The 14,909-nt window shown below is 38.2% G+C and overlaps 1 protein-coding gene across 1 annotated transcript in view; it reads right to left on the bottom strand.

The window, feature by feature from the left end:
• DLG5 (discs, large homolog 5 (Drosophila)) overlaps nt 1–13,934 on the bottom strand; it is a 73,202-nt gene extending 59,268 nt beyond the window's left edge. The window contains exons 1-2 of the mRNA XM_014956332.1: nt 13,863–13,934; nt 1,819–1,984 (exon numbers count right to left, since the gene is read on the bottom strand). Of these exons, the coding sequence (XP_014811818.1) occupies nt 1,819–1,984; nt 13,863–13,905 (209 nt within the window). The 5' untranslated portion in view covers nt 13,906–13,934. The remainder of the gene's footprint in view (nt 1–1,818; nt 1,985–13,862) is intronic.
• Nucleotides 13,935–14,909: the final 975 nt, after the last annotated feature.

The raw sequence follows: 14,909 nt of genomic DNA, 5'->3' as shown, positions 1-14,909 counted from the left end.
GCAAATTTCAGTTTGCAATGTCTGGGCTTTGGCTCCTGGAAGTCTGAAGATTACTTTTATATGAAGAAAGAATGCAAAATAAAGTAAAAAACCAAAACAAAACAAAAAACCCAAACAAAACGAAACCAAAACAAGCCACCAGCAAGCTTTCAGAAACCATATATATATATATTTATATGGATGTGGATGAGAGGAGTACTCGCTTTTATACCAAAGGAAAAAAATGTCAACTAATAATCTTTATTCTTTTCCCACTCTTCAAATATTTAATTGTTTGGAAGGCAGCATCCTCCATCTAACATACACTGTCCAAGCACTGCCCAAATGCAATATTTATTTTGATGAGTTGTTCTCTAAGCTGTAAACATTTATATTTTCCACTACATACAAATCCTACACTGGCAGCAGAAGATTGATTTAACAATTAAAGAGGGAAAACTAGGGCAGTCTAGCGGACAGCTCATCAGAACTTTATTAATAGTATCCTGGATTATGGAGAACATAAAAGCTATAAAATCCTCAACGCCTGAGCTCTAACAACTTCAAATAAGAAATCCCTCTGCATAAATAAGTAACTGGAAGCTATGCAGAAGATGTTGACATTTGACAATCTCTTCCTCTCCTGTCCCCACATCACTTGGAGGCCTTCAGATAGATAGAACACAATTCTCTTAAAATAGCCCTCAGAATTCATGGAGCAAGGAAGGAGGCATTAAGATGGGTAGCTAAGGAGTGAATAAAACACCCAGATTCTCTCATACCAGTTCACCGGTTCAAATCTTGACCTTTTCTCATGAGGACAAGAAGTTTAATAAACCTGACATACAGATAGAGCTGGTGAAATAACAAATACAAACAACAAATAAAACATTAAAGTTGAGAAAAGCTATGCATCACGACAACACCTCCCAGAATATCTGTTCTTTGTTCTTATTTCAGATTCAGTGACAGACAATTTTTTTTCAAGGTTCAAAAAACTTCTCTTACATGCACTTACTGCAGGAAAAAGTACCCGCTCAGTGTGCCCAAAGTCACATTTATGAACATTAGCAGATCTGTAACCTTTTAAAAGAAACCAGTTCTCTTTCCTACACAAAAATCCCCTTATCTCCAACTAACTCATACACTCCCTGAGTACTATCTTCCTCACAACTTATAAACCCTCATATTAGAATGAGCTCCAAAAGGCTGCTGGCCATTAACTGATGTTGAAGACATATTGTTTTAATTTGCCAGCACCTGTAACTTCTCAGTGGAGGAGACTTCCTTACTCTTAATGTTAAGACTTATCAGTCCCTCAGTATATATATACCAGGAAACGCATTTCCTAAAAAACACTAACTCCCCTCAACAGAAGTCCAAACCTCTCCTCCCTTGCAGAAGCACAGGAATAGCCGAGTTATTATTTTCCCCCTCTCCTAATTTCTGTCCTCCAGCCAAGTATTCAGAGCTATTTCCCTTTTTTTCCCCTCTTGCTTTCAAAACAGCAAATGCTTCAGCCACTGTTCTTTCTCTGCCCACAACATAACCCAGGAAGCGTAAATAACTTGTTTCCTTTCTTCTCCCAACACAGAGATGAGCCCTACTCCCCTCATTCCCACAGAAAAATTGCTGGAGAAAACAGGAATAGGTATTTAACAGGCAGCTCTGAAATCTGGATGTGGTCACCTACTTGTACATATATCAGGAGGCAGGCAGGTTAACAAGCAAAACACATACATTGGAATATCCCTGCCGCTTTACAAGCAAGCAGGAGTCAAGCCACTTGAAAACACTACTGAGGACTAAATTAAAATGTTACATTTCCTTTGTTCTCACCTGCAGTCATCAAAAGTTGACCCAGGAGATGAAAGTGCAAGTCGCTTGCGCAGCTCATCCCTCTCACGAGTCACTTGACGGAGCTGATACAAGATCGTCTCCAGCTTCTCGCTCATCTGTCTCGTGTCTATCACAGGTGGTGGAGATGATGGTTTACCAGTCGTACCTGGCCAAGAGATAAACAATTGGCAGTCAGAGAAGTCCTCGAAAGAACATTACAACTTCACTATAGAAATTAACACTAATTTCAAGAATCCTATCTTTTTGGTTGCAGGATCCTCTTGAAAGAAGTCATGGAAGTTTTCATCAGTGAGTTGACACAAGAATAACTTCAATTCAGTCAGACCCCATGCTAGCAGAAAGGCCCCATCTGTGTTGCAAGTTAAGTTTGCATGAGTAGGTTCCTTGTTTTCTCATGAACTTACAGGTTGCCAAAAAGGTAAGGCAAGTTTACAGTCACAATTAAAACATCTCGGAAAGTACCATAGTGACAGAGGTCACAGGTACAAAGTTATTCCCAATAAAGAACCATGGTTTTCCTTCCAAAAAAAAAGTAAATTCCACCCACACCGACTCACCCCAGCAACAGCAGAGAAACTGTTCCAGCACAGGGACTCTTTTCCTGTTCCTTTATCTAGCAGCACAGATGTACTATTCTACTATATTCTTCTGCCAACACTTATTTTTAACGCAATTCTATGCTTTCACATGTTGCAGTTTATCAGCCCATTATGCAAAGTTAAAGATTTGACTTGCCAACAAATCATGAGAAACAAGCTTCGTTTTGAACAACATTGGCTAACACGAGCACATTACAAATCACTGCAACACTACACATGAAATTTCCTCTAAGGGGCAGTCATACATTAAACAGTTCCGTGGGATCTTTTAATTCTTAGCTTTCTTAATATCAGAGACAAACAATGATGCCTACTGTCCTCTCAGACAGCTACACCAATACAAAGAGGTCTTCTTCCACATGAGAGATGAGACTGTGGCATGTTATGTTTCACAACGTGCTGACAATTAAGTCAACTGTAATTATAGTTCTGCCCAGTTTAATCCTAGGCACATGAGAGCAAACTCAAAGATATAGGTCACAGATGTGAAAGTTAAAGGCCTAAACGTATACGGGAGATTGCTATTTTCTACCTAAAAGAGAAATTCTAGAAATAGTTTGCATAATTATACACTTGAAACAAGTTGCTGACATACGTATTAACTTGTTAGGATGTACCTTCATTATGCCCTTTTTTTAAATGAGGAAACAAAAGACACAATAGTAAAATAATGCTCTCTGATCACTGCCTTTTCAAAGAAGGAATTTCAAACAAAGTAATTTCATCTGATCAAATGTTAAGGAGTTACAAGAATTGGCTTATCTCTAAACCCTCTTCAGGAAGGTATTGCAGAATGCAAAAACTCCCTCCAACTTTTAAGTAGAGCTACCTGTGCTTTAAAGTTCCCACACTAAAATAACTGCAGGGTCAGGGCTATCACACATACAGCGTCTAGAATAATAGGATCCTTGTTCTTACTCCTTTCAGCTGTTACTGTAATTCTATAATGAGAATTTATGAGCACAGACTGTTCTTTTAATCTAACTATTGCATAATAATGTATGTAAATGCTCTAATAGCAAACTGAAGAAATAAAAAATTGCAGGAACAGTCTGCATTCTGTAGAAAGGCACAAACTCACATCGCTCCAAAGAATTCCCAATGGAAACTGCATTTGGACTTTCTCCTACTACTTTGTTTCACTCCTCCATCCAGATGGAGTCCTTTCATCCATAAAGACTAAGGATCTCACACTTCTAAAATGCAGTTATCCTTTATTTTCCTAGAACACGAACCATTCTACATAATTTTCAAGGTAAGATTATAAAGAAATCAGTAGTAATACAAATGCACTATCCCAGGCTTATGATACAGGGAATGAATAGGGAAAAAACAAATGGACAGGTAAAAAAAGTCAGAATATGTATTCATTTTGAACAGTTTGGACAGATCAAGAAGCAGGAAGTTTCATAAAAAAATTAAAGGTAAAGACAGACAAACCTAATTCTGGTACTGACAGGCTGCACGGTCATGGGTAAATTCAGTGGCAACCTGCACTTCCTCTCACTGGAGCTGACGCGTAAGAATATGTGTAACAGTGAAAAAGTTCCCTTCTCATCTTTACAGAGCAGTTCAAAAGCTTATTATCTGTCATCCTGGGGCTGGCTGCTGTGAGCAGAACAGATGAACAGGATGCAAGGGGCACAAGAGGAAGGAGGAGATAAATCAGGAAGGCTGGTGTGCTTTGCATGGAGGAAAGGGCCCTGGATGAACAACAGTCCATCACTAATATCAGCGTTAACCCCAGCAGCAGTCCCATGGCCAACGTCTGCTACACAAACCCAACACAAGCATGCAACGGCTGCTCTGGGAATCTAAAACATAGTAAAAGGAGGTACAGAGTTATACCTCAGCTCCTCTTCCTCTACCTCGCCCTGCACACACACACCCCCCCACAGCTTTGACAACACCCCAGTGACAATCTTCTTCAGGCAAGGAGAACATTTGTGCGTACGGTCCCAAAACTGTGCCAAGCAAGACAAGACTGCTCTAAATAAAGACAGGCAAATTAGCCTTAGGAAAGAAGCTTTCTTGACTAATGTGAAGTCGTTTGTCTTAATACCAGAAAAGGTTATTTTTCATTAACTTGTCAGTTTTTACAAGTAACTCAGCAAATACTTTCATCTCAAATGCAATGATATTGTTGTCAACGCAAAATACCAGCCAAGAGATGTACACCTTCTAAGTGCTGTAAAAACACAGACCAATATGATCCAGATATTCCTCCTCTTATCCTTAAAAGAAGTCCAAAAAGGTTATCTTTGTTTGATTTACTAACAACCTTAGATTTTCAATAATTGTACGAAATGTCTCATACATGTTAAATCAGATTGTGTGGATGCTCAAATGATAAAAAAAAAAAATCCTAACTAAAAACTTCAGTAAACTCTGCTTTCATCACAAAATTTCAATACTCTTAATTTCCTTTAAAGGAGCTTTTATAGCTGAATGCTAAAAGCATTTTATTGCATTTGACATCATGATGCAGTAGGAGGAAAGTGACCTGTGCTTCCAGCTTTGTATTCTTTTTCCATCTGAGTGCATATTTTACGCAACAGTACTTCCTCTCTGCACTTTAACCAGTCAAACTGGTCTTAAAACGTACAAGCCTGAAGGCTAAATCTCCATTATCCAAATTATGCCACCTTTCAGTAACTCACCTGCTTTCTCAGACAACCTGGATTTGTGAAAATGTATTTACTGCAAGACTTGCCAAGTACAACTCATCCAAGTGCTTTGTTAAGCCTCACCACTCATTCTTCACGTGAGCTGAACCTGGGCTCCAAGAACCCAAGTGTCTGGAAGTCACCTCCCCATAAGTCACCCCCTACGTAAACACGCTCCACCAGCGCCCGAAACAGCCCGACAGCAGCGATGCTTCATGTGGGCAAAATGCATTTTGCCCCCTAATGCCACACGTGCATTAAGTACTGATTGTGCACTGATTTAATCTGAAGCAAGATTTTGCAGGATTTCCATCATACGCTGTATAAAAGAAAAGAAGCCCTAAAAAACCCCAGAAGCTGGAGCAATCGCATCTTCCATAATTATACTCTAAATGCTGGACTTCACAGAAATCACAATGATCTATTATTGCAGTACATACCAAATACAATTCTTGATGATTAATCATCACTGATTGAAGAGATAATAGAGCCACACAGAAACCACTGCTCAGCTTCATGTTTGGGGATGGGGTAGCACACTTTTTGAAGAAGAAAAGAAGATTTTAATAGAAATAGGGCTGGGAAACTTGTTAAACTGACCAAGATGTACCATAAAGCTGAATCATTGTAATGTTGAGGTGGGAAAATGGACCAAAGCATAAACAGTTACTTTTAAGAAATGCCATTAACATATTTTGAATTAAAATAAACTCACTACTCTGCGAAATACACTTGTATGACAGGTTCAACTAATTCAAAAGGCAATCTGTCACAAGCTAACAGAATGCCTGAATTTTACGATGTTTTTTTGAAACTCATCTTACAGATTTGTGCCAATTCTTGCCTGCAAACAAACAGGAGACTATTCATTGTACAGCCAAGCCTTTTTCATTTCTTGCTCTCATAAAAAAAAGAAAAAAATCAACAGGGATGTTCGGAATATTATTTTATAGCTTTGTAAATCATGACAGAGAATGTTAAAAAAGAACTGCAAGATATATTGCAGAGCTCTATCAGCAGGGTTTCTCCCCAGGCTCAAGGAAGGGTTAGGGAGTACAGTCTTATGGCTGCTGTAGGAAAATGCATGCTAAAATATTTACTTTCTTTCAATAATTTATGAGGACTAGAACAGGCCTATATATCAGAAGTTTAGATACATTTCTTCAGGTGTATCTTTTGAAGCAGTCTTGAAACAGCAGAGAGCACAGAACCGAATTCCATGTAGGTGAAATAAACCATTAGTAAAAAAAAACAGCAATACATTAAGGAAAGGATGCTGAAAGTTGAAATAGTGAACTGTGGAAACAGTTTCATCTGACAGACAGAAAACCTAACAAGGTTATGAAAGCAGTGAGGATCATGTAACATGCAAGGACAAAAGAATGGGTAGCTCCTCAGTATTTGTTTTAACACAGAATATAACAAGCTAAACAAAACCACCAGCATGGAAAACAAACTTTCAAATTCAGTAAGTTTAAGACTTTAGAAAGAACTGAACAGTGGTTCTGGAAAGACTATTGGAAAGAAAATCTGTAACCTAATACTCAAAAATAGTAAGGAGGAGGAAAAAAAGGCCGATATGTCAATTCAAGAGGTCCTTGCAGAACTTTGCTGAATTAAAACACAATAGAAAGTAAAATCTGTTACTGTGACCAAGGGAAATACAGCTGAAGCTTCTGGGTTTGAATGTTCAGGAGCTCCCTGGTGGGAAAGCCCAAACCCTACCTGTGTCAGGTTTACAACCACAAGCTGAAAGCACAGCCTAGACAAAAGTGTCCAAGCCAAACCCAAGGGAGACAACGACTAGGGTCAACCAGTGCACACCAACCAAGGGGATGAGACTCCACCAGCCTTCATTCCTTCACAACTTTTCCTGCAGAGAAGTTGTGGTCATCATCTCACCATACTGTTTTATGGCCCCGAAAGAAACATCCTGTCACCAAAAGGATTTCCTGAACGCACAGACTGATACAGGGCCTCAGGATGTACTGACAGACACTGTATGCAGGAGGTGGGCATTCACACACACTATATTTCTATTCAAATCATTACAGACCAACCAAATCCTCAGAAATTCCTCCAAGGAGCTGCCAAATGTTAAGACGACACAATAGCAAACAAAATACCATGAAGTGGTCAGCTATTCATTAGTGGTTCTCAGGCTCTATCTATGCAGAACCCTTAACAGACCAAGAATTAACTCAAACGGATTTGTTACAGGAAAAGTTAAAAAACAACAACAAAAAACAACCCAAAACCAATCCCAACTAACCAACCAAAAAATCCCAAACAAAAGCCAAAAAAACCCAACACTCCTCCTCCAAGACTGCAGCAGTATATATCAACAAAATTGACTTTTTTGTTGTTACTGTTGCTTTTTTTTAAAAACAAGACATCACATCCACTGGGTAATTCCTGAAGTGACACAAGTGGAGAGAACAGTATGCATGACTACGTGTCAACCCATGGCTGCCTGGAAACGGACACCACAGAAGTCAATGATAATACAATAAGTATTTTTAAAGTGTTTATTACTTAAGAGAAGATGGTTACTAACAAACACACTGAAAATTAGGTAACAAGATTGAGGATCAGTCCTAGAGACATCTACATGACTCATGAACGCAGTAAAATAGAAGGGGAGTGAAGTTAACTTAGGAAATAAACAACCTCTTCCACAAATTAAGGTAAAAGCCTGGTTTCCAGTAAACTGAACACGTGTTTTTCATGTACTCAATTAAAAAACAAGGAAATTACATGGTAAATAGAACTGCAAGGAGAGGTTGAATTCAATCTTCGAGGCCAAATTTTACAGGAAAACTAATTCTGAATAGAGAGACTGAATGGGGAGGAAGTGGAACATCAAAGGCAGTCACTGCAGCACAGACAAGGATGCTGATGTGGTGTACTGGTATTGGTCCCAGCACCTTTTCTCGTTCATTTGTGGCAGTTCAGCAGGTGTAATATTGTGAGTTGTTTTCTTGTCAGTATGTGTTAAGTGTTGAGCTATCTTTACCAAATATAAATATTGTGTTTGTGTTAGTAAAAAAAGTAAGAAGAACAATGAGAGATTCCTATAGGCTGTTGGGAGGAAAGAGACAAAAATCACTTTTTCAGACATGGAACAAGTGTTTATCTTTGACTGAAAGAGTATCACAAACCACACCTGCAGCTGAACAGTCCTATGAATAGTGAAAACAACTACTTTGTCATATACAGCTGTAGAAAGTGTGAAGCAATAAGCTGAAATCACAACAACATAAAAGGACAGTTGTCAAAACAGCCAACATGGAAACAGGGAATGAATACACATTGTTGGGAAGGAACTGTCATCTGATGGGCAGGGGGGAAGAAATGTTTGCTTTGGAGTAAGAATTAAAGCCCTCAGATTAAGTAACTTGAAATGCAATTAGTGAAAAACTATCTGTAAATAGGCTGTCAGGCTGATAGGCTAACAAAGCCCTAAGCAAGGAAATGCTGTCAGTTGAAGTCAGTTGGACAAGCTTGGTGGGGTCAGACATCTGACTACCTGATGATAAAGCTGCAGTGCCAACGGTGGTGGTGGTTTTTACAGACTGGTATGTAAATCCCCATAGGAAAAGGTAGTACAGTGATAGGAACACTGAAGAGCAAGAAAAATCACTTATCACTAAAAAAAGTGATACCATTTGCATAAAACCGAACAGCTGGAACTATAATAGTCTGTTGAAAGTTAAAAGATAAAGGTGGTAATATGCGAAGTGGAATGAAGAGATTACAAGATTGACAGCTGCAATCACAACAATGCAAAGAGATCCAGCAGTGGAAAGAAGGAAATTATACATGTGGAAAGACAGAAGGCCTCTTCCACTCCCCAAGTCCCCGCGTTAAGATCTCAGTATATTTTCCAAGAATGGAGGAGTATGCAGTTGCAGTGTCTTTCTGCTAAAAAACACACCACGAAAAAACCTAACGCAGACTATCCTCAGAGCTACAGAATTCACAGAAGCTTTTTAGGTGACATGGCCAGAAAAAGAATTCACTTGGCTATTGTAAAAAGAAAGACAGGAGCCTGATTTTGGAAGAAATTAAAAAATAAAAATAAAAACATGGAAACTGGCAGTGAGGAGATATAATCAAGAGATGCACAGAAACTAATAAGGACACTGTGTAACTACTTCCCATAGCAAACAAATTTGACTATTTCAGGCTGAAGTATTGTATAAGTAGTGTGATAACTGGCAGATAATACATCATCTAAGATAATCTTTCAGAACACAGGCCTTCCATCTTTCCTTACAGGTCCAGAAAATTATCTGCTGAGATAAAGAAAGAACATCTGGTTCGAGCAGGACCACCTAGAGCCAGGTGTCCAGGACTATTTCATTAAGTTCAATTTAGTGCTTGCTGAGCATTTATCTTCAAAATTATAAATGTCAAAAGACTGAGCGTGCTATGCAAACTGGTGCTTTTTCTTTGTTTTTTAATTCTCTCTTTTCTTTTTTTTTTAAGGACGTCTTTGTTCTGTGTTCTCTTCCTCTGTTATCATGACCGGTCAAGTGGGTGACTTTTTTTAAGGACGTCTTTGTTCTGTGTTCTTTTCCTCTCTGTTATCATGACCGGTCAAGTGGGAGAGTAGCCAGTGACTGTCACGTATAGCTCTGTTACTGGTTTCTATCCAATTCCTAAGTGACACTGTTGTTCCGTGCTTGGCACGCCAGGCACTGAATCTCCATAAATAATTATTCTGATGTCAGAAATGCAGGATTGTAGCTTCATTCAGAGAGTCTGCTGGGCACGGCGAGTGGGCAGATGAAGGATGCTTCTATTTACACACAAAATTCTTTGTGATTAGCCAAGAGCAAAGAGAAAAGGAAATACAGAGAGAGCATGACAATTTAATGAGGATTTGTTCCTTTGAGGGGAAGAAGGTAGGACTGAAGCACAATCGATGGAGGGATTACACAATGGATGGAGGGATTACAGGAGTTTATATCATACCTCTTTTGGAAAATAACAGTGAATATTTGCCCTCAGTTCCATCAAAACTACGTATTTTGCATGCACAGCATGAACTTTATTAATACATGGGAAAGAAAAGGAAGGAAGCATAAAAGAAAAACAAAAATTTTGTCAACTAAACCAATTTTGAATGGAGAGGAAAATACACAAGAAAAACCTGGAATGAGCAAAGATCTGTTACTCTGTATTTTTATTTACATACATATACAAAAGAAAAAAGACAGATACACCTATGGTCAAGGCAGGTAAACCTACAAAGAGGAGTTTCTTTTCCAAAGCTGCAACCCTGCTGCTACACAGGTGGGAAAACTGGCTTCCACTCAACTGCTTATTCTACCACATGCACATGGGAATGCAAGTTCATCCTTCTGTATCCCTCAAGCCCATCTAGGCAGGGAAAGAGGAAATAAAGCTTGGATGAGAGCACAGTACTGGGGACAGACCGGCCCTAAACTCTTCTCTGAGTCACATTATACAAGTTACATCACTCCTTGCTCTCCTCTGATATTAGGACTATGGCATTTCTGAAGACCAAGGGAACCCCATTGTATCCATTTGTTCCCCATACAGAAGCTGCTCCATGACCATTCATCTGTGCTTCTGCTCTCCATGCTTGCTGTCCTCTTCTATTTCAATGAGAGAATCAGAACTGCAAATTCACCCAAGACTTGGGCACACCATAGACTTATACAGTGATAAAATGATGTTCTCTCAACTTTCCCTCTTCCTTTCCAAATCCTAACACCATTTGACCAAGACTGAGCCCGTGTTTTCTCAGAACTACCTTATAAGAACAGTTATCTTAGTACTATTTAAGCTTAATTCTTAGATCAGGGACTCTATCTGAAAAATAAGCCCATTGTTATACACATCAGCTTCATAAATTAACTCTGAAATCCAGGATAGCTGTAAAACATATATGTATATCTCTTATTATATATGATTCTATAAGATTATATAAGACATGGAATTATCTCAATTTCACAATATCCTGGCTTACTTGGAAGCATTTCAGAAAAAAGATCATTTAATTAAGAATGCTGGCAGCAGAAACCACCTCCAACAACAGCTAGGGTGATTAAGGTTGGGAAAAAAAAGATGGAGCACATAGACATACCCTTCTCTAGTTACTTTTATTGACTATGGAGTCCAAAAGCTACAAATGAAAGATTGTATTCTCTCTCCTAATTAGAAGATGCTAAGATTCATTCTCTGCTCCTTTATCTGGGCTTATTAGTGGCCCGAATACCTTTCCCATTTGTTCTGAAAGGTCAAATGTGTTAATGTGCTTCTGAGGTGCTTGACAAACAGAAGCAAGGCAGACCAGAAATAATTTTTTTAAAAAATATTTATGAAAAGCAGTGTTTTGAGCTCAGGAATAAGAAAATAGATCCCTTTTTGGCCCCATGAGGAAGGCACACGTGAGTAGGGAAATAAAAACATTGCTTTACATGCATGTGTGTGTACATAAAACTATCAAACTGAACACATTCCAAAGCTTACATTGTCTACAAACCATGAGCTGTTTACCTTCTTTCACCACTGCATTCATTTCACAGGCTAAACTTTTCATTTCCACTGCACAGAACTACCCTTGTGAAAACATATTGCAGTGAGATGGGGGAGAGGGGAATATGTATGTGAAATTCCTGAAACGCTACAGCAACTTGGTATTTCTTGGGATTCCATTCAAAGAAGTCCTATGAAGCCTTTGGGGAGCTGGCATGCGAGCAGTTTCAGTTATGATGGTTTGTCATTCAACAAATCAGTCAGTATTAAAATAATCTGACTGCAGCTTAGAAGTGACTTGCAAACACCTCTATTAGAATATGTTGGTTATTAAGCAAATAAATTTTGCTATTGATATTAGATCACATTAAAAATATTATCCTTTGCAGAACAAGATGTGAGGGAGAGAAAGTGATTGGGGAATGATACTCATGAATAACAAGTCTATGACCAGGCTATAAAACAAACATGAGAGCTTAAAAACAAAGAACTCCCCTGGCTGGTAATGTACTAAATATTAAACACCTAACTCACTTTAATCATTGGAATAAAACAAAACTATGGAGAATACTAGACCACAAGTTTTGTTTAATAGTGGGGTCACTTAATTTTTAGGCTATTAATAACTTTGATCACTGCATATGCCAAAGACATAGCCCTTTAGGTAAAATACACAGATCAGGATTCAGTATGAATTTCAATATTTTAAAACACGAACAAAACATAGTTCAGAAAGAATTCAGTTCTGACTCATACTTGGGAATAACGGATGTCTCAGAAGTAACATGCCAAATTCTAAATAAGTGTTCAGAAACAGGAATCCCAGAAGGCACTATGCCACAGAAAATTAATTAAACAGAAAATAGAGGCAGATATCTGTAGTTAGCAAGTGGTCACCGTTAAAGCAAAAGTCCTCTTTGAGATGGCAAACACTAGCTGTTCATCTACCTACTCTTACTTCCAAAATATAAAAGGTCAGGTACAAAGAATTGAGGATGTGCATTCACAAAGTTACAAAAGCTGGGGGGAAAAAAAAAAATGCTTTAAGTGTACCTTTCCTTTATAAAGTCAGGAGCATGGGACTAGAAAGGACCACCTGTATCTTCTATCTCAGGCATCACTTCATCCAACTATTCCACAAACTTACTGGATTTCACCCTAGAAGAACTTCCTTTTTGGAAGTCTCCTTTTTTGAGTCTAGTTGTCCAAAAAATTTACAAACTTTATTCTTCCTATTTCCAGCCCTGATTGATTCATAGCAAATTAAATCATATCCTTCCTTCAGGTAACAAAATACAAGTGTGATCTTGATAAAAATCTAACTAACGTGTCACAGCTTCCCGTATTTTCAGCAAATAGTGCAGTCAAGCCTAGTATCTTGTCCCTGCATGCTGGAGTTAAAAGTTCAACTCCACGACTGCAACAGATGTCTACCCACAGCCTTAACAGACAACTGACTTGCCTGGTGGTGTCAGGGAAGTCTACAGATGCCTGACACAACACTGGAACTTTAAATATGCAAGAGCCTACATTCCCTATCCAAGGCAAGGGACTTTTACATACATTTCATAATAAAAGTATTTGTGTAAGTGAAGAAGAGGAAAACTGACAGCTATTCAGCTAATACAGCTATTCCGAGATCATCATCTTGTTAGAGGTCTTCTGTCCATGTTTCTTTTTCCTCTGGTTTGACTGTTTTTTCAATATTTGGTCTTTCCCCATGACATTAAAAAATAAGAGAATGAAGCAATTCATTGTATGCAGGGAAAAAAGGGTTAAAGCTCATGGCCAATTCCAAAAGTTTAAAAGGCTATGACCTGGGCTAATAATATTTTTAATTTCTATTTTTTTAACTATGACGACAATTTTAATATTTACATAAACATATACATAGATATATGTGCATGCCTATGTATATATTTCTTATATGCAGACTTGTATAACCCTAATGTTGCCATTTTTACATTATTTTACTAAGTAGCTCAAGGTAGACACATCATTTACTGTATCCAAATGTCACAGATTTTATTGGCAACAACTGCACAGAGTCATGGAAAGGTTTAACTTGCACTACACAAAAAGGGTATACTTTTTCCTGGCGAAGACCCATGGCTACATCTTATAGCTCAACTTCTTTAGTTTTATGACCCAAATCCCTCTACCCTCCCCAAAGGCAACCTTAAAAACTTGTTCTCCCAGCTCCCAAAAAGAGACAGTCATCAAGTTGTTAGATGAATACTTTACTCACCAACGCTACTCAGAGAACTGCTGCTTTCCGAATCCGAAGGCATTATAGACAGCACACTGTAAGTAGACCCTAAAAATCAAAAAATAAAGACAGTATTACTTTTTTTCCTTTTCCTCTCCTGAAACCAAGCTAACCATTCATTTTCTTGATACTGTAAATGCCAAACACGCTAAATTACAGAGAACACACACCACTGTCAAAATCTGTAAATGAACATTGCACTGTGTGTATAGTAGGAAATTATTTTGGATAAAATGGTAAAAATTATTTCAGCAAAATATTGAACTAATACAGTCATTATTTCAGATACACTGAAAATACAGAGTTTCATCTCTACATTATAAAGACTATGAGTGATAGTTGTAACAACAGTCACAATCTGTTTTGGTTTCTTATCTTTTTCACATGTACCAGCTCCTGTTTCATTATGTAGCCGATTTGTATTCTCATCCTCAAACTGTACTTCCCACTTAGAATTCTAATTCATTTCATTGGCAAATATATTTTGCTTACATTCATTTGCAACTTTCAGTATCTGACCTTAAAAGCAAGGACCTGCAAAGCTCTCTGCTGTTACTAATGATAGCAACAGCAGGTTTTTTTCACGTATTAATAGATCAATAGACAGAGGCGCCTTTTATTGCAGTTATTTTTGAAGTATGCTAGATTTTACTGACCAGAAGAACTAGAAAAACGGGTCCTACTTCAAAACCTTACAAACTAAACAGCTCCACCATCCCTCACAAACAGGATAAACATGCTGCACTAGAGACAGGGAGTGATTATGTGCAGCAGCGAGTGAGATCTGGTCCATTTTCAGCACCAACCAGACCTGTCTTCGCAACAGCCAAGCTCAAAGACAGTTTCAATACCTTTAGGAGCTGCTTTTCCTATAGTCCTCCCTCTTAGGTTTCAGTATTTGTTTCTACTAGTCTCTTTGAAATTAAGAAATAAAAGCTGAGAAGCAGCATGAGATTAAACACGTGGATTTACCTTTGAAATGGATTAAAGAAAGGACAGGCTGGAAAATAAAAGAAATCCTAGTTT

The sequence above is a fragment of the Calidris pugnax genome, unplaced genomic scaffold (genome assembly GCF_001431845.1).
Source record: "Calidris pugnax isolate Ruff unplaced genomic scaffold, ASM143184v1 scaffold196, whole genome shotgun sequence".
Taxonomy (NCBI): domain Eukaryota; kingdom Metazoa; phylum Chordata; class Aves; order Charadriiformes; family Scolopacidae; genus Calidris; species Calidris pugnax.
The sequence above is the reverse complement of the archived record's forward strand: the minus strand, read 5'-3'. Positions and strand labels throughout refer to the sequence as shown.